This window comes from Mastomys coucha, unplaced genomic scaffold (assembly GCF_008632895.1).
Source record: "Mastomys coucha isolate ucsf_1 unplaced genomic scaffold, UCSF_Mcou_1 pScaffold20, whole genome shotgun sequence".
NCBI lineage: Eukaryota > Metazoa > Chordata > Mammalia > Rodentia > Muridae > Mastomys > Mastomys coucha.
Window position 1 is genome coordinate 10,487,796 of NW_022196903.1, and position 18,634 is coordinate 10,506,429.

Genomic DNA, 18,634 nt, shown 5'->3' on the forward strand with positions numbered 1-18,634 from the left:
TGGGTTACCTCACTCAGGATGATATTCTCCAGATCCATCCATTTCTCTAAGAATTTCATAAATTTATTCTTTTCACATGTCACATCTGAGACTTTATATGTTGCCTTTATTCACTTTCTGCTAATTTAAAGTATAATACAATCTTTTAAATGAAATGAATATGAATTTATTAATATGTGTTAGGGAAGCAATATACTTTGCTGCTATTTTCTGTGAAATTTCAGGAAATAGATCATTGGTTTTTAATTTGTAAATTGCATATACTATACCCTCTTATAATGTGTCTACAGAAGTCTTCAGTAGTCTATCATAAAATACAACATAATACCAAATCAGTCATACAAAAGTTAAATTAGGTTCTCACTACCTTGAGTAGATTATTATGTCACTCTTATTTTATTCAAGCTGTTTACCAGAAAATGATATTATTTTAATGTAATTAATATTTATTAGAATAACTATCACTACAGCTAATTATACTTCATATCTTGGCTGGCATTCACTTTAATGCTAAATGCCATGAAGTATCTAACTGTTGCTTGTCCTGCTTAGGTCTGAGACTAGAATAGAGAAATGCAGAATTAGAGTGGTTTTCATTACTAAGAAAACCTATGAAACTGAAATAAAGAAAGCTGAGTCAGAATATGGTTTGAAATATTCAAAGTAGCAATATGATACTTAGGAAATTAGAATGAAATGCAACAGAAACACATGTAGAATTGTTCATTTTAGATGAAAGAGCCAAGTGTCCCTGAGATGGTATTGCATCGATAAAGATCTCAACTACATACTTGCAGTAGTGTAACCCCGAATTTGCAGTCATTCTGGTAACTATTTCTGTGGGTGATTTTTAAAAGAATTTAATACTACTATTGAATGTTCAAAATGATGCTAGATAAAATTCAAAATGCATTTGTTACAAGAAAATTTAGCATGTGCTGGACAGTAGTCTTGAAAATTGAGACACAAGGCAGACATTGAACTGACTGTGTCTTCATAAAGTTTCAAATCTAATGAAAGACAAACAAAAACTGGTACTTTCAAAATCCCTTTCAGGGCTAGGTGAGATTTCCTCAAGTCATAGTGCTTAGTATGACAATATGTGGACCCAAATGAAAATCTCTACTACAAATGATTCTGGTTTTGTCTGCACACCTGTAGTGACCCTGGTGCTATGAAGAGGGTAGCAGCACTACAGGGGCTTGCTGGCTGCTTCCCTAATTCTAGGTTCAGTGAAAGACCCTGTGTCAAGGGAATAAGGCAGAGAGAGTGCTAGGTTAATGTATCTTAGGCTCTTCTTGAGACTCCACATGGACAGATAAGGATATACAACACACAAACTTCCTATGTGCAAGAAGAATGAACACATGAACACACACACACACACACACCAAAGCATTAAAATAAGTGCTATAAATTTTAATTTCATGGATATGTTGCATGATTGAGGTAGCATGGACCCTCTAGAGCACACACAGTAATAATAAAGGAACTGCCTCACACGTGGGGAAGTGCAGTAGCCAGGCAAGGGTTTACTAGGGAAGGAAACATTTCATCTGAGATCAAAAAATTCTTATGATTATGCAAAGATGAGTCAGTCAGGCATAGTCCATGCATTGAAAGCCCAGGAAGTAGACTGGGGGGGGGATTTCCTAGGTTAAGGCAAATGATACCAATATGATTGTGATGAACTTATATGATCTAAAAGCCCTACCTGCAAAGACCAAGGTTGCCAATGGAGCTTCCCGGGTTTTGTTTTGTTTTGTTTTGTTTTGTTTTGTTTTGTTTTTGCAGCATAGACTAGTCCCCATGACTACATTTTTCAGACAGGACATGTGACTGTAAATCCTTTCCCACATGGACCTCACACTCTTTCTTGTCACATAAAATTGTTCAAAGAAACGGTTGTCATCTAACTCTACAGAAAGTCAGGGTTCCATATCTATTACTGTCAACTGAAGACATAGCCTAATCAGAACTTATGTAACTGACACTGGTGACCTCACATTTCTGACTTACTCAGATGTCTTTTGGCATCTCACTATCTTTAGCCTCTTGAAAAAAATGTAATCCATGTTTTCCCTCTTATCACGGTGTTTTACTGTCTGCCTTTAACTCTGCACTGTCTTCAAAATGAAAACTTTCCTTAAAAGTTCCCTTTATTTTTAAATGCAAATTTACTTTACTATACTATGTAGTGCTCCTTTGTTCCTGAAAGAAATATAATCCATTTCCCCTGCCTTTCTATCCCATGAACTAAACTGTTCAGGTGACATTTTTCCAATGTTTCATTTCATGTACATTTCCGATTGCCATAGGCTAAACAGTCTTATTACATTTTCCGGATACTATAACTAATAACAAATTTAGGATATATTTAAAAATTACAACTCAATCACATTTCTATCGTTTCTTTACTCTGCATTCAATCTTTCATATACCTGAGTCATCTGGAAACTTTAAAAGTTTCCTTATACCTAGAACTTGTCTCACACCATTTAAGCCAGGGTCTTCAGAGCAGAATCTCATTATGGGCACATTATTGTTCGCTTTTCTCAGGGTATACAGATTGGAGACACATTGGTTAATGCTAGTCTACACTAGTTTTTACTGTAAGAAGGCGTGACTAGGATAAAATTAAGCCCTAGCAAAACTCTCTTGTTACTGCAGACTTACTGCAAGGTCGGCACTGAGAAGAGCAATAAACATAACTAAATGCATTAGTGTTGATACAAATTGTGTGTATATTCTATTTTTGTTACAATTAGATCTATTAAACATTAATTTTAAGTAATCATTGAAGTTACACACCCATACCTCAGTGAATTCATGTCTCATTTTTTTGTAGTGTATAGTAAGCAAATACCACATATGATTCCTCTCTGTAAAATACATAATTCTAAAAGATCGGCATCATTTTTGTTGATTGTTACCGCTTATTATAAAATTGACCATATTTATGAAGATTTGAAGCTGGCCTAGCAAAATATTTTCTAGTTGTTATACTCAGTGGCAAACTGCCAAACAATTAGTGTACATGCAAGCATCATAAAGCATATTACCAAGGACACTATAGGACTAGATCCCATAAAAGAAACAATTAGAGTCCAGAGGTGAATGTAATGAGGATGAGGTGACTGTTGATTAAAAAGGCAGAACATGCAGTCGACTAACTTGAGTGCAAGTTCATGGATAATGCAAATAGTTTAATTTGTGGGTATTTTATAATGTGTAAAGAGATATTTCACATAAAAATATGAGTAAATACATTTATTTTGGTCTTTATTTTCCCAATATAGTACATAAGTGAAGAGACTTGCTCTCCTTCAGATTCATTTTTCAACTGCTAGCTTGATTTCTATGCACATTACACTGATTTGTATAAAATACTTTCCTCTCACAAAAGCCATTTTAGACAAACTTGTCTACTCTTTACAGAAACCATAGCCTATATCCAAGACAAAACATTATGAAAACAAATAATGATATATAGTGATTTAGAACCCTTCAAAAGAAAATTCAGCTGTAGGATTTCTTCTTTGATCACACTAATTCTAACAACTCCCATCTTCATTTAAACAGAATTACTAAGGGAGTCATTTTAGAAAAACTAAGATCTAAACAATCGGATTTGTAAAGGGTTTGTTGTTAAATAAGGCAAGAAGTCAGTTCCTGAGTTTATCCTTGTCTTTCTGGTTCCCTTCCCTTTGTGCTTCGAAAGTGTTGGGTAGGAGTCACCCCTGAGGGAATTAAACACAAATATCCATAGAAGACTGTAAACATGAAGGTCTTCCTTCAACACTCTCAACCTTAAAACTCTTCAACAAGACTCTTCTCTTTCCCTCACTGTAAATTAAGACGCACAATGACCATGTGACCATATGCCAGGGCTGAATGGCTCCCTTCAAAATGGACCCTTTCTATTTACATAGCTGCATCTATCTACTAAAATCTTGTATTAATCTTTTGTTTATTATCTATGCCAGCTTCTTATCTATTAAAGTGTGAGCTACATGAGAACAAAGTTGGTGTCTGTCACTGACATATCTATAGTGCTTAAGACAATACTTGAAAAATTGCATTCAGAAAACAGTTCTCAAATGAATGAAGATCCTACAAAGAGCTTGCTCTGGTAACTGTTATCTGTTAAAGCTCTCTATCTGTGCATACAAGGAGCTTAGTCACTCTTTGTTGCTGGTATTTGACTTCCTTATTCTGTGTTAACTAAAATCCCAAACGTCTCAAAATTCAGGTAATTATAGAAACAATCTTATTAATTTGCATGGAGACAATGAAAATGATAGGCTGAGATATCAAGATTAGTATTGTGTGAATATGTGTGTGTGTGTGTGTGTGTGTGTGTGTGTGTTTGTGTTTCAAACTGTTTTTCAAGTTTGATTACTATTATCCTTGGGTAGGAAAGAAAAATTGATCAAATCCTTGACTAAACTGGGAAGATGGAAGGTATAAAGAAAACAAAAATGGTTTAAGTTAGGGAGAGAATAGAAACAGTAAAGAAATGTGAAAGATCTAGAGGCTTCCTATTGGAAGATGTCTGTGATCTCAGAAGAAATGGGATACTCTTGCAGGGATTACTGAACTCATAATGGACTGAGTAGACATCATGCTCAGTAACATCTGTATTGCTACAACCATTTGAGCATAGTCACTGCTTTGTATTTATAAACTTTGAGGAACTTTCTAAATATATATATTCAGGAACATTTATGGCCCATTACCTAATTGAGATTTAATATTCTTAGTATATTTAGTAAGGCAATGGTCGCCATGGAGGGGAACTTAATTAGGACCGGTTGTAAGCCTAGCTCTGTGAAGGATTATATTGAGAAACCTGAGTTAGAGTTTCTTTGTCTAGATCTATAATAAGCTGCTTGCAGGTTTAAAGGTGTATAGTTTTGTAATTTAACTACATTTGTCTAAACATTTGCCACCCCACACCACTTATGGCCAGGAAAACATAGCCTTGTGATATTTTTTTCAGTCACCCTGAATGAAGAAGTAAATGATGGTTTTTGAAAATAGATTTAATGAAGTGCTTGACAATAAAGTTCTTTTGTATTTTATACAGAGGAATAAAAATATACATTAAAATGTAAAATTTATAAATAATAATATTCATGAGGAATTCTGAAGAGTAAAATCATTTGTATAGGGACTGTGTAAAATGCCCTATTGTCAATACACTGACTCAACTTGCAAGGAGTGCTGTCCAGCAGGGGACCTTAGCAAGCAGATACAAAAATCATAAACTATGCAGGTTCATGTTAATGTTGTTTATTTCCAAAAATAAGTTTTATCAAATGTAATATGCCTAATATAAGTCTTTTAGTTAAGGAAAGTTGTTTTTCTTTTACCCTGTGAGCAGGGTACAATACTTGTTAGAGTAAAGAAAGCATGAAATGTAATGACAAATAAAAACAAGCCTTATAATGCAGCCAAGTCCAAAGTTGCACCAAGATTCTTGTAGAAGTATATTTATAAACCATGTAAAAAGATACACTGCTTTTTGTATTATTATGATTATCTATAAGTCAACCAGGCTTATAAAATTTAGCCTTGATCAGAATATTATAATAACCAAATTGTTAGAAATTTGGAGAGGGCATTGTGAATACATGTGCATACACATGCACACATATACATACAGTGAGGGATTAAGGAAGTTTTCTATAGATATTTTCAAATAATCTCTGCTTTAAGATACAGTATTGACTTATTCATGCAATGATATACATTTTAAATTCCATCCGCTCTACAGAACTTTGGAGTTTTACAGTTTATTCAAAACAAATCTTCAAAATCTTATTTGTATAGTTACATTTTAAAAATGGGTATCTATAAAGTATCTAAACTCTTCCAGGTTATAAGTTTATTAACTTACACCTCAAGGAAAATATCTAAAATTATTGAAGACATTAATACAGAAAATAGAAAACAATGACAAAAACTATATCTGCTTAAAGTGTAATAATAGAGATTGCAATATTTAATTCAACTGAAAGCCAGAATAACTGAATGACTAAAAATGTAGTATTATGAATAGACATAATCACAGAAGTTTATAATCAAGCATGCTACCAAACAATATAATATTATCAGAAAATAATTAGGAAGAAACTATAAAGACTTGGCAATTTTTGGCATTGTTCTGTCTGAAAGCATAGAATTAAACAAATTTTTCTACAATTTGACTCAATGAAAATCATTCAGAAATCATGTTGTACAAACTAAAGACACTGTTCAACAGTAGAGCATGCGTCAATCAGGTACAGGCACAAGACCCTGGGTTTGACCCCCCAGCACTCACAAAACAAAGGGATAAAAGAATGAAATCATTTAGTCAGATGATGTATTACTATTAAAAAAGATGATCATAACTTTATTAAACAGAGTCATAATATGGTAGTGCTAAAGAATATAACACTTTTCTCTTGTGCCTAGATATGATTTTTTTGTTGTTGTTGATTCTTTTAAGTACTTATCTGGTGTTAACATTTTATAAAATTATAAATCTTAATCTTCAAAAGCAGATGTTGGTAATATGCTTTGTCAGTTTCATTACCTGAGCAATGCTATGTGATTTGTAATTAGGCAAAGATATTTATTAAAATCTTTAGAAAGGGAGCTTGCTGTTTCTCTGTTATACTATAGTTAATAAGAATGCTTTCAGGGCTGGAGAGATGGCTCAGTGGTTAAGAGCACTGTCTGCTCTTCCAAATGTCCTAAGTTCAAATCCCAGCAACCACATGGTGGCTCACAACCATCTGTAATGAGATCTGACGCCCTCTTCTGGAGCATCTAAAGACAGCTGCAGTGTATCCACTTACATAAAATCCTTAAAATAAAATATAAAATAATGATAAAAAGAACATTTTCATCTTGACTGAATTATGTAAAATAAGTCAGAATTACATCAGTAGTGTTGGTACTTTGGTCCTGTCCAAAGATAAGCAGGTGTTTCTTCTTTTACTACTCAGCAAGAATTACAAATATCAAGTTGAGAATATACTATTTTGATTTTAATTACTGCTACCAATTTCAAATTCACTTCAAGGTCAGAACTCAAACACAGTACAATCTTTTTGTCCACTAATAGAATTCTCTGTGTAGTTGCAATCTGAATGTGTCTCCTAGCCAGCACTGAACATGCAGAGGAACATTAAGGGAGACACTATAAAACAATCTCAAGATAGACTTATTGAATACACATTTGATCTCTGTGGCAGTGAATTGGTTAAAAAGAGAGCGCTGCACCAGTCCAAGAGCTCTCTGGATTCACAAATAAATGAAAGACACACATACTCCACTTAGTTTTGTTAAGTCTTGAGTAGCTCAATGACTGCATACTTCTAAACCTCCCAGAAGCCAGCACATTCTCCCCTCAGCATTCTGACCTAAGACTTTTTATTTTGTTTTATTTTATATTATTTTATTTTATTTTCAGAAGAGAAAAAGGTGATTTTATTTTTTTCTAATTTGAAGCCCTATAAAATTGGTAACACTTTCATTTTTATTAGATGTTTTCTTTATTTACATTTCAAATTTTATCCCCCCCAAAACCCCTATCTCATCCCCCCTCTCCCTGCTCTGCTTCCCTGTCCTGGCATTCCCCTACACTGGGGCATGAAGCCTTCACAAGACCCAGGGCCTCTCCTCTCATTGATGTCACACAAGTCTATCCTCTGCTACATATGCGGCTGGAGCCATGGGTCCCTCCATGTGTACACTTTGGTTGGTGGTTTAGACTCTAGGAGATCTGGGAGGGGGTACTGATTGGTTCATATTGTTGTTCCTCCTATGGGGCTGAAAACCCCTTCAGCTGCTGGGGTTCTTTCTTTAGCTCCTCCATTGGGGACTTTGTGCTCAGTCAAATGAATGGCTGTGAGCCTCCACTTCTGTATTAGTCAGGCACTGGCAGAGCATCTCAGGAGTCAGCTATATCAGGCTCCTTTCAATAATCACTTGTTGGCATTCACAATAGTGTCTCAGTTTGGTAACTGTATAAGGGATAGATCCCTTGGTGGGACAGTCACTGGATGGCCTTTCCTTCAATATCTGCCACAAACTTTGTCTCTGTATTTCCTAACATGAGTATTTTGATCCCCCTTCTAAGAAGGACTGAAGTATCCACACTATGGTCTTCCTTCTTCTTGAGCTTCATGTCATGTGGTCTGTGAATTATATCTTGGGTATTCCAAACTTCTAATATCCACTTATCAGTGAGTCCATGCCATGTGTGTTCTTTTGTGATTGAGTTACCTCACTCAGGATGATATTTTCTAGTTCTATCCATTTACCACATTTTCTGTATCCATTCCTCTGTTGAAGTATCTGGGTTGTTTCTAGTTTCTGGCTATTATAAATAAGGCTGCTATAAACATAGTGGAGCATGTGTCCTTATTACATATTGGAGGATATTCTGGGTATATGCCCAGGAGTGGTATAGCTGGGTCCTTTGGCAGTACTATGTCCAATTTTCTGAGGAACTGTCATACTGACTTCCAGAGTGGTTGTACCAGGTTCCAATCCCACCAGCAATGGATAAGTGTTCCTCTTTCTCCATATCCTTGCCAGTATCTGCTGTCACATTAATTTTTGATCTTAGTCATTACCTTTTAAATCTATGTTTTGGCCGGACAGTGATGGCACACACCTTTACTCCCAGCACTTGGGAGGCAGAGGCAGGAGGATTTCTGAGTTCGAGGCCAGCCTGGTCTATGGAGTGAGTTCCAGGACAGCCAGGGCTATACAGAGAAACCCTGTCTCAAAAAAACAAAAAAACACAACACAAAAAAATCTATGTTTTATCTTGTTGCCCTGGTTCCTTCTGGGTGGCCACCTTATCGCTGCTACCCAGTGCCCTTCTGGGCAACCCTTCTGAGGACTTTCCTCCTGATTTATATTTCAGCTGTTACTCCTTCCTGATCCTTCCAGAGGCGGTCCATCCTACTCTTTTCCTCTGTTAAGATCCTTCAAGTCTCCAGCCTGTGTTTCTTCTGAGAATCTTGAAGTCCCATGTGTCTCACTACCCAGCCATTGGCCATTGGCTGCTTATTAATCAGTGAAAAACCAAATGGGGACTGGGACCTTCAGCATCTGAACACGCAGATTCTCGATTCGGGAACCGAATAAGACAAAGCATTAGAAACAATTCCCAACAGATTTCTCTACAAACAAACAGCACAGAAGTCCAGATCATTACTTTATTTGGATATTTTTCATTTGGTTTTAAACACAAAGGTGTATAATTAACCCTTCAAAAGAAATCATAGATAAGTACATATTAGTTAAGGCATCAGAAGAGAACCAGGACAAGTTTGTACTCTGTCTGAGAAAATGTGTGTACCTTGGTGGGACACAGAATATTCCTTAAAACACAGAGGTGACAAACATGCAAATTTGTATAACATATTATACAAAGTTTATCCTCTGAATAGAAATAGATGACATGGTGAAGTCTGTATAACTAGACTTGTTTGTTACAAAGAGCATCTTTTAAAATACACAATGATTTTAAAACCATGTTGTAATTCATTTTAAAAATTATTTAGACTCCAATTTCCAAATAGGCTTATATCCACATATATATGTATGTCATCTCCTCATATGTACAGAGAGAAAGAGAGAGAGAGAAAGAGAGAGAGAGGGAAAGAGAGGAGAGAGAGAGAGAGAGAGAGAGAGAGAGAGAGAGAGAGATTAACTACCAGTGTCTGAGATTTGAAAGTCACTTTTCCACAGAAGCACAATTTTGCAGTTGCCTGGTTAGTGTCAAGAGCTTATTGAATGTGACTAATTTTAGAAACTATTTATATTACCTTTCTTGGTGGCAGAAGGAATGATAATGAGAGGCAAAGCATTTCCCCATTTACCCTAGGCATAGAGCTAGCCACATTCAAGATGGTAAACTCTGGAATTTATCACCACTGCCATTGAGACTACAATTTGGAATATCTCCAAATGTCAGTGACTTGGTTTGGTGCATATGTGTGTAATTTAATAGGTTTCTAATGCAGTTTTGCCAAGTAGTAATTGTTATTCCAATTTTACATCAATAAAATAGAGGCAAGATACAGTTTCTCCAAGTTAAAATGGTAACTAGAGTCAAAGACAGAATTTGCTTTGTATTGCACTTTACTGTTTTTAGAACCCAAGTAGAGAAGACTATTCCAGACCCAATCTTTGTCACAATTATCCATGTAAATATGACTTGTTCCCCACAGCAGTTTGGACTTTTAAATTCATTTGCATTATCTTATTCAATCTCAAAGGTCGCTGTGTATCTGATCTCAATGAGTACATGACAACCCTTATGAAACACGAGTCTATACTTGAGGTAGAAGACAGGTGTGTGTGTGTGTGTGTGTGTGTGTGTGTGTGTGTGTGTGTGTGTGCGTGTGTGTGTGTGAGAGAGAGAGAGAGTGCATGAGTGTATGTGTGTGTGTGAGTGTGCGCAAGCACATACATATTTGAGGCAACATCAGTGCAGCAAAATATCAGAATGCAGCATATCTTTTAAGTCCAACAAGACACTGGTGAGTCAAATCCACCTGAAGTTAGCTCTATAACACCACATTTTGGTGGATATAATACGGGATCTGTCTCATAGTTGTGCTGTTCTATCTAACCTTACCGGTTGAAGATAGGCTTCAGAGGAGGAAATGGACTCAGAGGGGGCTCACCAGACGTACTTGTACTTGCCATATGGTTTCAACTGTGATTTTTTTTCTACTAGAGATTGATTAACACTGCTGGACAACCCCCTACTCCTTTCTTCTGACAGAAAGCTTCACATTCATGCAATAGTAGTCTAGGCTTATAAGGGTGCAGACTTCCACAACATTAGGGAGCCATGGAACCTTGGTGGGTCTCCAAGGACAGTCAGCAGGTTGGCCTCTCACTGTCAAGCAGCTGGCAGCTCTCGGCACCCTCTTGAGGGGCCTGTGCAGCTGTGTTTTATGTTTCCATGTGGCCTTGCCAGAAGTCCCTCCCCTTAAACAGGCCAAGCTTCCACAATTAGTATGTATTCAAAATGAGCTCTGTATGGAACACATTAGGTCCCAGAGGCCTCGTGGAGCTATTTACATGGCTTTGGACTACTTCCAGGATCGCAAACTACGTGGGATGTGTAAATTAAGGAAGTCTCACAGTCCAGTGGCTGTGACTGGAACATACACCATGGCTTTAGCTCATACCTATTTTCTAGTGCTTTTCTTGGCCCTGTTTTCATGATTTTATTGTTCTGAAAGATAAACGTTCTGTATTCTTTAAACCACACTTTAGAAAGAATTTCTCTCTCCTTTTCCTTCATGTGCCTGGTTCCATACGTCAAATATGAAGAAAAGTGAAGACCAGTCATTCTTTTCTTGGTATTAAGGCCACTTGGGGGTTTTATTTGCATTCACCTGGCCAAGTCGTAAATACCATTCAACACCTATACATACTATTTCTTTAGTTAGAATAATAAATTGATTTCACTTAATAAAATAAAAGAGAAAACCAGGTGAGGTCATCTTGTATATACTGGAGAGCACACATTAGGCAGGTGGTGTGGAAAAAAAAAACTGGGAAAGCCAGTTTTCTAACTTTGTAATCTAAAACCCAAGTCACATACATACACACACACACACACACACATATGCAAATATATGTACATATATATACATACATATGTATAATTTATTTGTTAGTCTGTGGCTTCTTCATAGCCATAGCTATGGGATTGGTTGGTTGGTTCTTTTTCTTCCTGTCCCACACTTCTATCTGTCCTCTGAGCTCTGTTCTTCCAGAGTTGCTCCTTTTCTTCACAGGCCCAAGATTTTTGCCTCATTTACCCATTTGTTACTGCTGCTTAGTATCATAAGACCTGACACACTGTCCTTAAATTTACACAATTGAATTCTTTGAGGGATCGAGACACCAAGTGTTTGATGTCAGGAGAAAAATAAAGTATAAGTCCAAGGGTCAGGAAATTAGTTATCTGCTGAAGATTATCAATAATGGTGACAGTTCTGAGAGCTTAGGATGCCTAACTTGTATGTGTTCAAATTCATGTGAATCTTTAAAGTTGCAATATCAGTTATTTTTCATGTTGGCCATCCTGATATTCTTATGAGGCAGGTAAGTAAGCTGATCTGATAAAAATAGCAAGATGCCACGCAGCTACGCATCATATGTACCATTTATTCATTTATTTATATTAAAAGGTGAGTTTGTTCAATGCCCAAAATATTGTCTCTTTTAATTCTTCAAGAATGGTCTTTAGGGGCTGGAGAGATGGCAAATTGAGCTTTAAAATCTTGCTGCCAAACCTGATGACCTCAGTTCAATCCCAGGAACCCACATGGAGGAAGGAGAGAACGGGCTCCTATAAGTTGTCCTTTGACTTTTTCATGTGTGCTATGATACACAGCAATCCCACCCCAAAATATTTCTGAAAATAATAGAACTTCAGTTTTTGTCTCTTAAATACAGAAATTTTAGCAACTACTAGGTTCCCTTCCCATCTTAAGATACTCGTATTATAAGGTCAAACATATCTCAAGGAAATTGAAACTTTAAGTTTTCTTGTTGAACAAAAACTTGCAAGAGACAAAGGAATGTTTTCCACCTGTATATCTATGAACCCTGAAATTAAAAGTTTGCACTGTGGGGGTCTTAGTATAGGTTTTACAGATTCCTCAAGCTGAGTTAGTTTGGATTGTTTAAAGCAGCTAACTAATAATTTACCAGTAAATTCCTAAGAACTGAACGCTATGCCAGTACAGACATACATGCACACACACACACACACACACACACACACACATATGCATATAATAAAAATATCAAGAATATCCCCAATAGTCTACTGCTACCAACAATCAACTGAAAGGAAATCAATCTGTCTTGCCTTGTCTACTCTACGGAAGACATGGAACTCAAATATGTTTAATTTTTCAAGCATACCATATCTGCATTCTATTTTTAACTTATGTGGATCTGTAGATTTCTTAGTTTGTTTGCTAACACATACCCTATTGGCACATGTGTGGTGACACCTAACAAATATGTCAAGATGCATGCCTTTCACTGATACTAGATACTCTGGGTCACTTGCAGTCGCATGCCTATTAGTAACTAACTCTGATTTTCTTTCTCTCTATATATTTCAAATCACAGAGTAATAAGCCTCAAGAGAAAACAGACACACCATACCAAAAAAGACATTTACAAACTCTAACCTGAGAAAAATTTCCACAATGAAAATATCAACCTCTAGTCACATAATAATCAAAACACCAAATGCAAAAAAACAAAACAAAACAAGAAAACAAAGAAAGAATAAAAATATTCAAAAAGAAAAAAATGAAAGTATCAAGCTTGTGTGGGTTATTGGCATAAGAGAAATCTTGTCTCATCCAACGTATGCATGTAGTTTGCTCTATACTTATTAGAAGGGATTATTGGCACTTTCAGGAAACACAATCTCACAGACACTGATAAGAAATTAACTTTGGTATTAGAAGTAATTGAAGTTAGTTGTCACTCTGTGCACCAGGTCACCTTAATTTTCATTTTAACTCTGAGTTTTCTCCACACTATTTATTCTTAACCTACTTGTATGTAAGAAACACAAATTCATGTGTATTTCTGTTTATTTTTATCTCATTAAAAAAGTCTCCAAATCAAACATCACAGGGAGTGTAGAAATGTTGTAAAAGACCTTTAAGATCTTATACATCTTTTTTCTACAGGGAAGATATTTTGAAGCTATAATTTTTTATCAAATGACTATTAGTTTATTTTAACCATAAGTGCATTTTGTAAAATAATACTAATGAGGGAGCCTTCTTTTTTCCTAACTAAATTCTTCCCAATGAAATCTAACTGCACTATTCATTTAGAAATTTGATAATGCTCTCTTGTGTGAGTTTTAGGAATATTTGAAAGCCCATTGCATATAAATTATATCATGGAAAAGCTGTATAAATATTCTATTATGGCACATGCTGTTCTGAGGATCTGTCAGGATTTCCTTTAGACACTCCATCTTGAGTGGTATATAAATCAGATGTAAAAATTCATGTTGGACTGAAACTCAGCACAGAAAACCTCCTCCAGACGCAAACGCTTTCTTCAAAATGTGGTTTGAATTATGTTGGTCATTTTTAGGTTATAGAAGTACAGAAAATGTATTTGTGGTTTCGAAGGAAAGAGGTTTTTCCATTTTCATAACTCATTAGGAAACTTTACAGGCCTTCAGACCATTTTGTGGTTCAGTTTTTCTCAGCTTTTTGTTCCACCAAAGCAATATTAAAACCTGAGTGGTGTCTGCTATGAACTGATGATTACTGTTCTGAATACAAAGGTGTACATGAATATATATATTCATGGGAAACCATGGCTAGAGTGCATGATTAAGCCAGGCCTATCAGCTGCCCCCTGTTTACTCTGGGTATTCTGGTAGCAAGTGAAATGTATCCCACAAATATCTTCTGAATGTACTGCTTGACATTTTGAAGCTAGATTTTTAACTCGTAGAAACACATACTGAGTTTAAAACTGCTTCTTTGGCCAAACATTTTTACATTTCTTAAATTTTCCTTGCTCTAACAGTGCCTGGCAAAAAATACATAGCTTTTTTTTTTTTTTTTTTTTTTTTGTGCAGAGGTTAGTTTGAATTTCATTGAATTGTTATTTTTCCCTTGTAGGTAATGTTACTAAGTATTATCACAAACATCTAATTTTTATTTTATCATATACAGAGGTTATAATCATGTTTTCTCTTTAATAATATAAATTACAGCTTAAAAAAGTTTAGTTTGAAATTAGAAACTTGGAATAGCTTACAACATAGACTATGCCTCTTTCAAATGACATAAACATAAAATTGAAAGTGTGTTTTTTTTATATATTTGAATTGCTTTACCCTACATTAGCTTAATTCATGAATCCAATAGATCAACCAGTCTAGTAGTTACTACTTAATACTTTATCTATTAAAACATAAAATTATTAATATCTTCTCAAAGTAATTTCTGTAAGTTTCTATTTAGCACTTGGATTCTGAGTGTTTTCAGTCTTTATAAAGTTTTCTCTTCATCATATTAAAATGTTTCTGGTGAAGTTATTAAATTATTTGTTTAGGGATACTTAGGACTGTCACTCTAAGAATAATCAAATGTTTGCCTGCTGCTAGAAGAGCAAGGGAGCCTGTTTCCTTGGGATGTGGAGAAGAGCAGACAGGGATTGAAGTGTTCCTGAGTGTTTTAGCTGCTGACCTACTGTCATGGAAATTAGCCAGCTCTGTACTACAGAATGAGCTGAAGGCTACTTCTATATTTCGACATTAACAGACAAGCTGGGTTACTAATGAGGGGTCGTGTCCCAAAACTCCCATCAATATAGCTGATATCCTTCTTTCTATCTGGGTCATTTTTTTTATTATTATTCTGCTCCACTTACTTTTACTAAATTATACTAATTTGTGTTCCATAATGTTAACTTGATATATAATCATGAAGTTTTATGTGCAATGTATACTTCACTCACAGTTGTCTTATTAGTTCACAATTAGTTTTTGTTATGATTTAACATGCTATAGGTTACTCCAAATGTCTTTATATAACCCACTAAGCAATTAAAATCTTCACTGCAGCTACTGAAAAATCTACAAACTTCTGAGCACCAGGTGCATGTTTAAATACAATTTTATATACATTAAGTATGTTTCAGGGTGAAGTATGGGCATATGAGAAACATTACAAATAAATGTACTCTAAATAAAATAATTTCATAAATGAACCTTCTATAACTCAGGTTTTGAAATCAAAGCAAATAGGATACACTCCACCCACTACTGTATTACATATGAATTTTCCTTAATTAAGAATATGAGAATGCTATTGTTTAAGAAGTATTGACCTGTTAAATGTGACACACAATTACTTTTATGAACAAGAAACACATTTTTAGATTTGTTATTTCTTGTAACATCCAAAATAACAACATTTTGTAAACATTAAAGTATATAAAACATGTGCTCACCTTGATTTTACCTTTAAGCAGCCTTTTATTTGTCTACTAGGAGCTTCTTCCAATGGCTTTGCAGGCTCTGGATCTTTCTTTTTCTTTTGACAAACAAATATATAATTTGTGCCATTATTATTTGACCAAAATGTACCAGCAGAAGTTTCATAGCGTATACAAAACTCCACTTTACCGCCATCTTTTTGATAAGGTGGAACCAATGAAATCTTAAAAGAGAACTGGTCAGTTTCACCATCACATGAATTAGGAACATATTCTGCTAAAATGTCATAATGTGTCTGCCAGTCATCCAAAGACATGCGCACATACACTAACTTCTCAAAAGAAATGTTCAGAACTCGAATAATGCCCTTCACACTTGTTGACCCAGGAAGGTGTTCAGTAGACTCCAGCACTGCTTTCTGGACTTGAAGTTGTTCCATAAGCTTTTCTTTTGAAGAAGGCAAGTCAAATAGTGGAGATAAAACATATTCATCTGCGTGGAAAACATCCCCACTTAAGTCAAAATCAGTTGAAACACTTGGTAATTCCCAGCAATCAAATTCTTTAACTGACACAAGACTGAATCCAAGGCTGTCAGCAAAAGAAACTCTCCGGGAAGCTGAGGTTGGAGTATCCAGATACAGGTCTTCAGAAGATCCTGACCCCCGTCTGCTTGGCTGAGGGGAGAAGCCAGGCTTGAAGGTCGCTTTAACTTCTTCATCCTCACACACAGAATCAGACAGATTAGGAACTTCTAAAAAGTTATCTTTGCTAATCTGACTAGGTACTCCAGCAGGCTCCATTGGTCTCTCTGATTTATCAAATAAGAGTAAACTGTACAGCTGGGAGAGGCTGATATCTGAGATACTGAGGCTTAAAATAAGTGTAAGGTTACAGTTGACATTGCAAAAGAAGTCAGCCCTATAAATAGGTCCAAATGGCTTGTAAGCTATGCTAGCCTGCCTCCAAGGCCTTTCATATGATAGCCTTCAAGCTACTCTGGCCGGGATGTTCCAGATCTCACTTTTTATGTTTAAAATTGCATGTGTGGATGAGCTCAGTTCTGAAGAGATGTTAAACATTATTTTTGTCATTAGAGAATATTAAAACTAAGGATAAAAATGCTGCTTTATCTAATTGATATAAGCATATAAATGAAATAAAAGCAGGGAAATAATGAATATGTACTGTGAGGAAAGTCAGTCCATGAAGTAGGCAAGTTTGGACAGTGGAATGTATGAACATCTGTGACTTGCAGAGATCTACAGTTTGCTAAAAATCATAACTAGTAGTTTCTGAGGTTTACCATCTCAAACTTTGAGTGTAAAGGGGTCAAGTACAGGTGCTGAAAATAAGTAAAATGAAAAATGCAAAAAAATGTAAATACTCATATGCCCTAGCACAGAAATCCACCAGCAGGAAATCTGTCCTAGTGATATGATGGGGAAATGTGTACAATAAATATAAGTGTGTGCTTGTCACCTCATAGTTTATTTTCTAAAGTCTCTACACAATATTCAAAAGGCTGGCAGGAAGGAAGTGGGTTAATACTGCTACATACTAAAATTGAATCCTTACAGTCATTAAAAAACAAATTAAACAGCTGAGTAGAAAAAGGAAAGGAAAACAAACGTGCACAGGTGTGGGAGGCGAATTCCTGGAAAGCTACAAAAGAAATTTTCAGTGGTTTTAGTACTCATCATGGAGACTGAAATAGCTTTTGAAATGGTAAATACAATGAGCATGGCACCTTTAAAATATCTATAATTTGAACTCAATTAAACTATAAAACATACAGTGAAAGAGGTGACTGTTTTTCAACATCAGAAGCTGCAATGGCAGCCTGTCTTTCAAACAATGACTTCATAAATGTTGTTATTATACAACTTGAATTGCACAAATTCTGTGAATGAGTGTTTACTCTCCAAAGGTGGAAACGGATGGAACTTAGAACAGGAGAAAATGAAAATATTTATGTTAGATCTCATTTACATAGCTAGTATATGTATGGTATGTGCCACATGAATCGTTTCAGAGTAGCAAATGGATATAATTGTAAATTGGAGGGTTAAAGATAAGCATTTTAAAGATACATTAAGTGCCATTTAGGTCATATGAAGAAAATATTAGTACTTTTGTTTATTGACATGTGCAACACAGAGAATATAGTCCATAAAATTGGCTTTATAAAATGGATGCACGTTTTGAAAATAGTCTTGTTTACTTGATGTGGATACTTTTGTTTTGACTGCTCATTTTCAATAAAGAGCATTCCCTTGGTTTGTGGTAGCTACCACCATTTAGAGTTGACAAGCTTTACATAACTGGGATCTGGCACGTCTCTTTGGACAGTACTTTGCTAACACACAGTGACCTCATCTTTCTAATCTCTTCTTACTTATCAAACCTCCCACGCCTTCTTTCTTTTTTAAAAAAGATGTTTTGTTACTCCTTCCTGAATTCTTTCCAGCTTTTTGTTCCTCTGTTAGTGAGCGGTCCCTAGTTGAAGTGTCTATGAAGCTTATAATAAAACAAAACTAAACCCCACAAAACCCCTAACCGTACCCTTCATGACTTGATATTTGTGTCCAGTTAAAATTCA

At 35.5% G+C, this 18,634-nt stretch overlaps 1 protein-coding gene across 1 annotated transcript in view; it reads right to left on the reverse strand.

Moving 5' to 3' along the window:
* Positions 1-16,868, reverse strand: part of Ppp1r3a (protein phosphatase 1 regulatory subunit 3A) — a 40,042-nt gene extending 23,174 nt beyond the window's left edge. The window contains exon 1 of the mRNA XM_031381197.1: positions 16,048-16,868. Within this exon, the coding sequence (XP_031237057.1) occupies positions 16,048-16,835 (788 nt within the window). The 5' untranslated portion in view covers positions 16,836-16,868. The remainder of the gene's footprint in view (positions 1-16,047) is intronic.
* Positions 16,869-18,634: the final 1,766 nt, after the last annotated feature.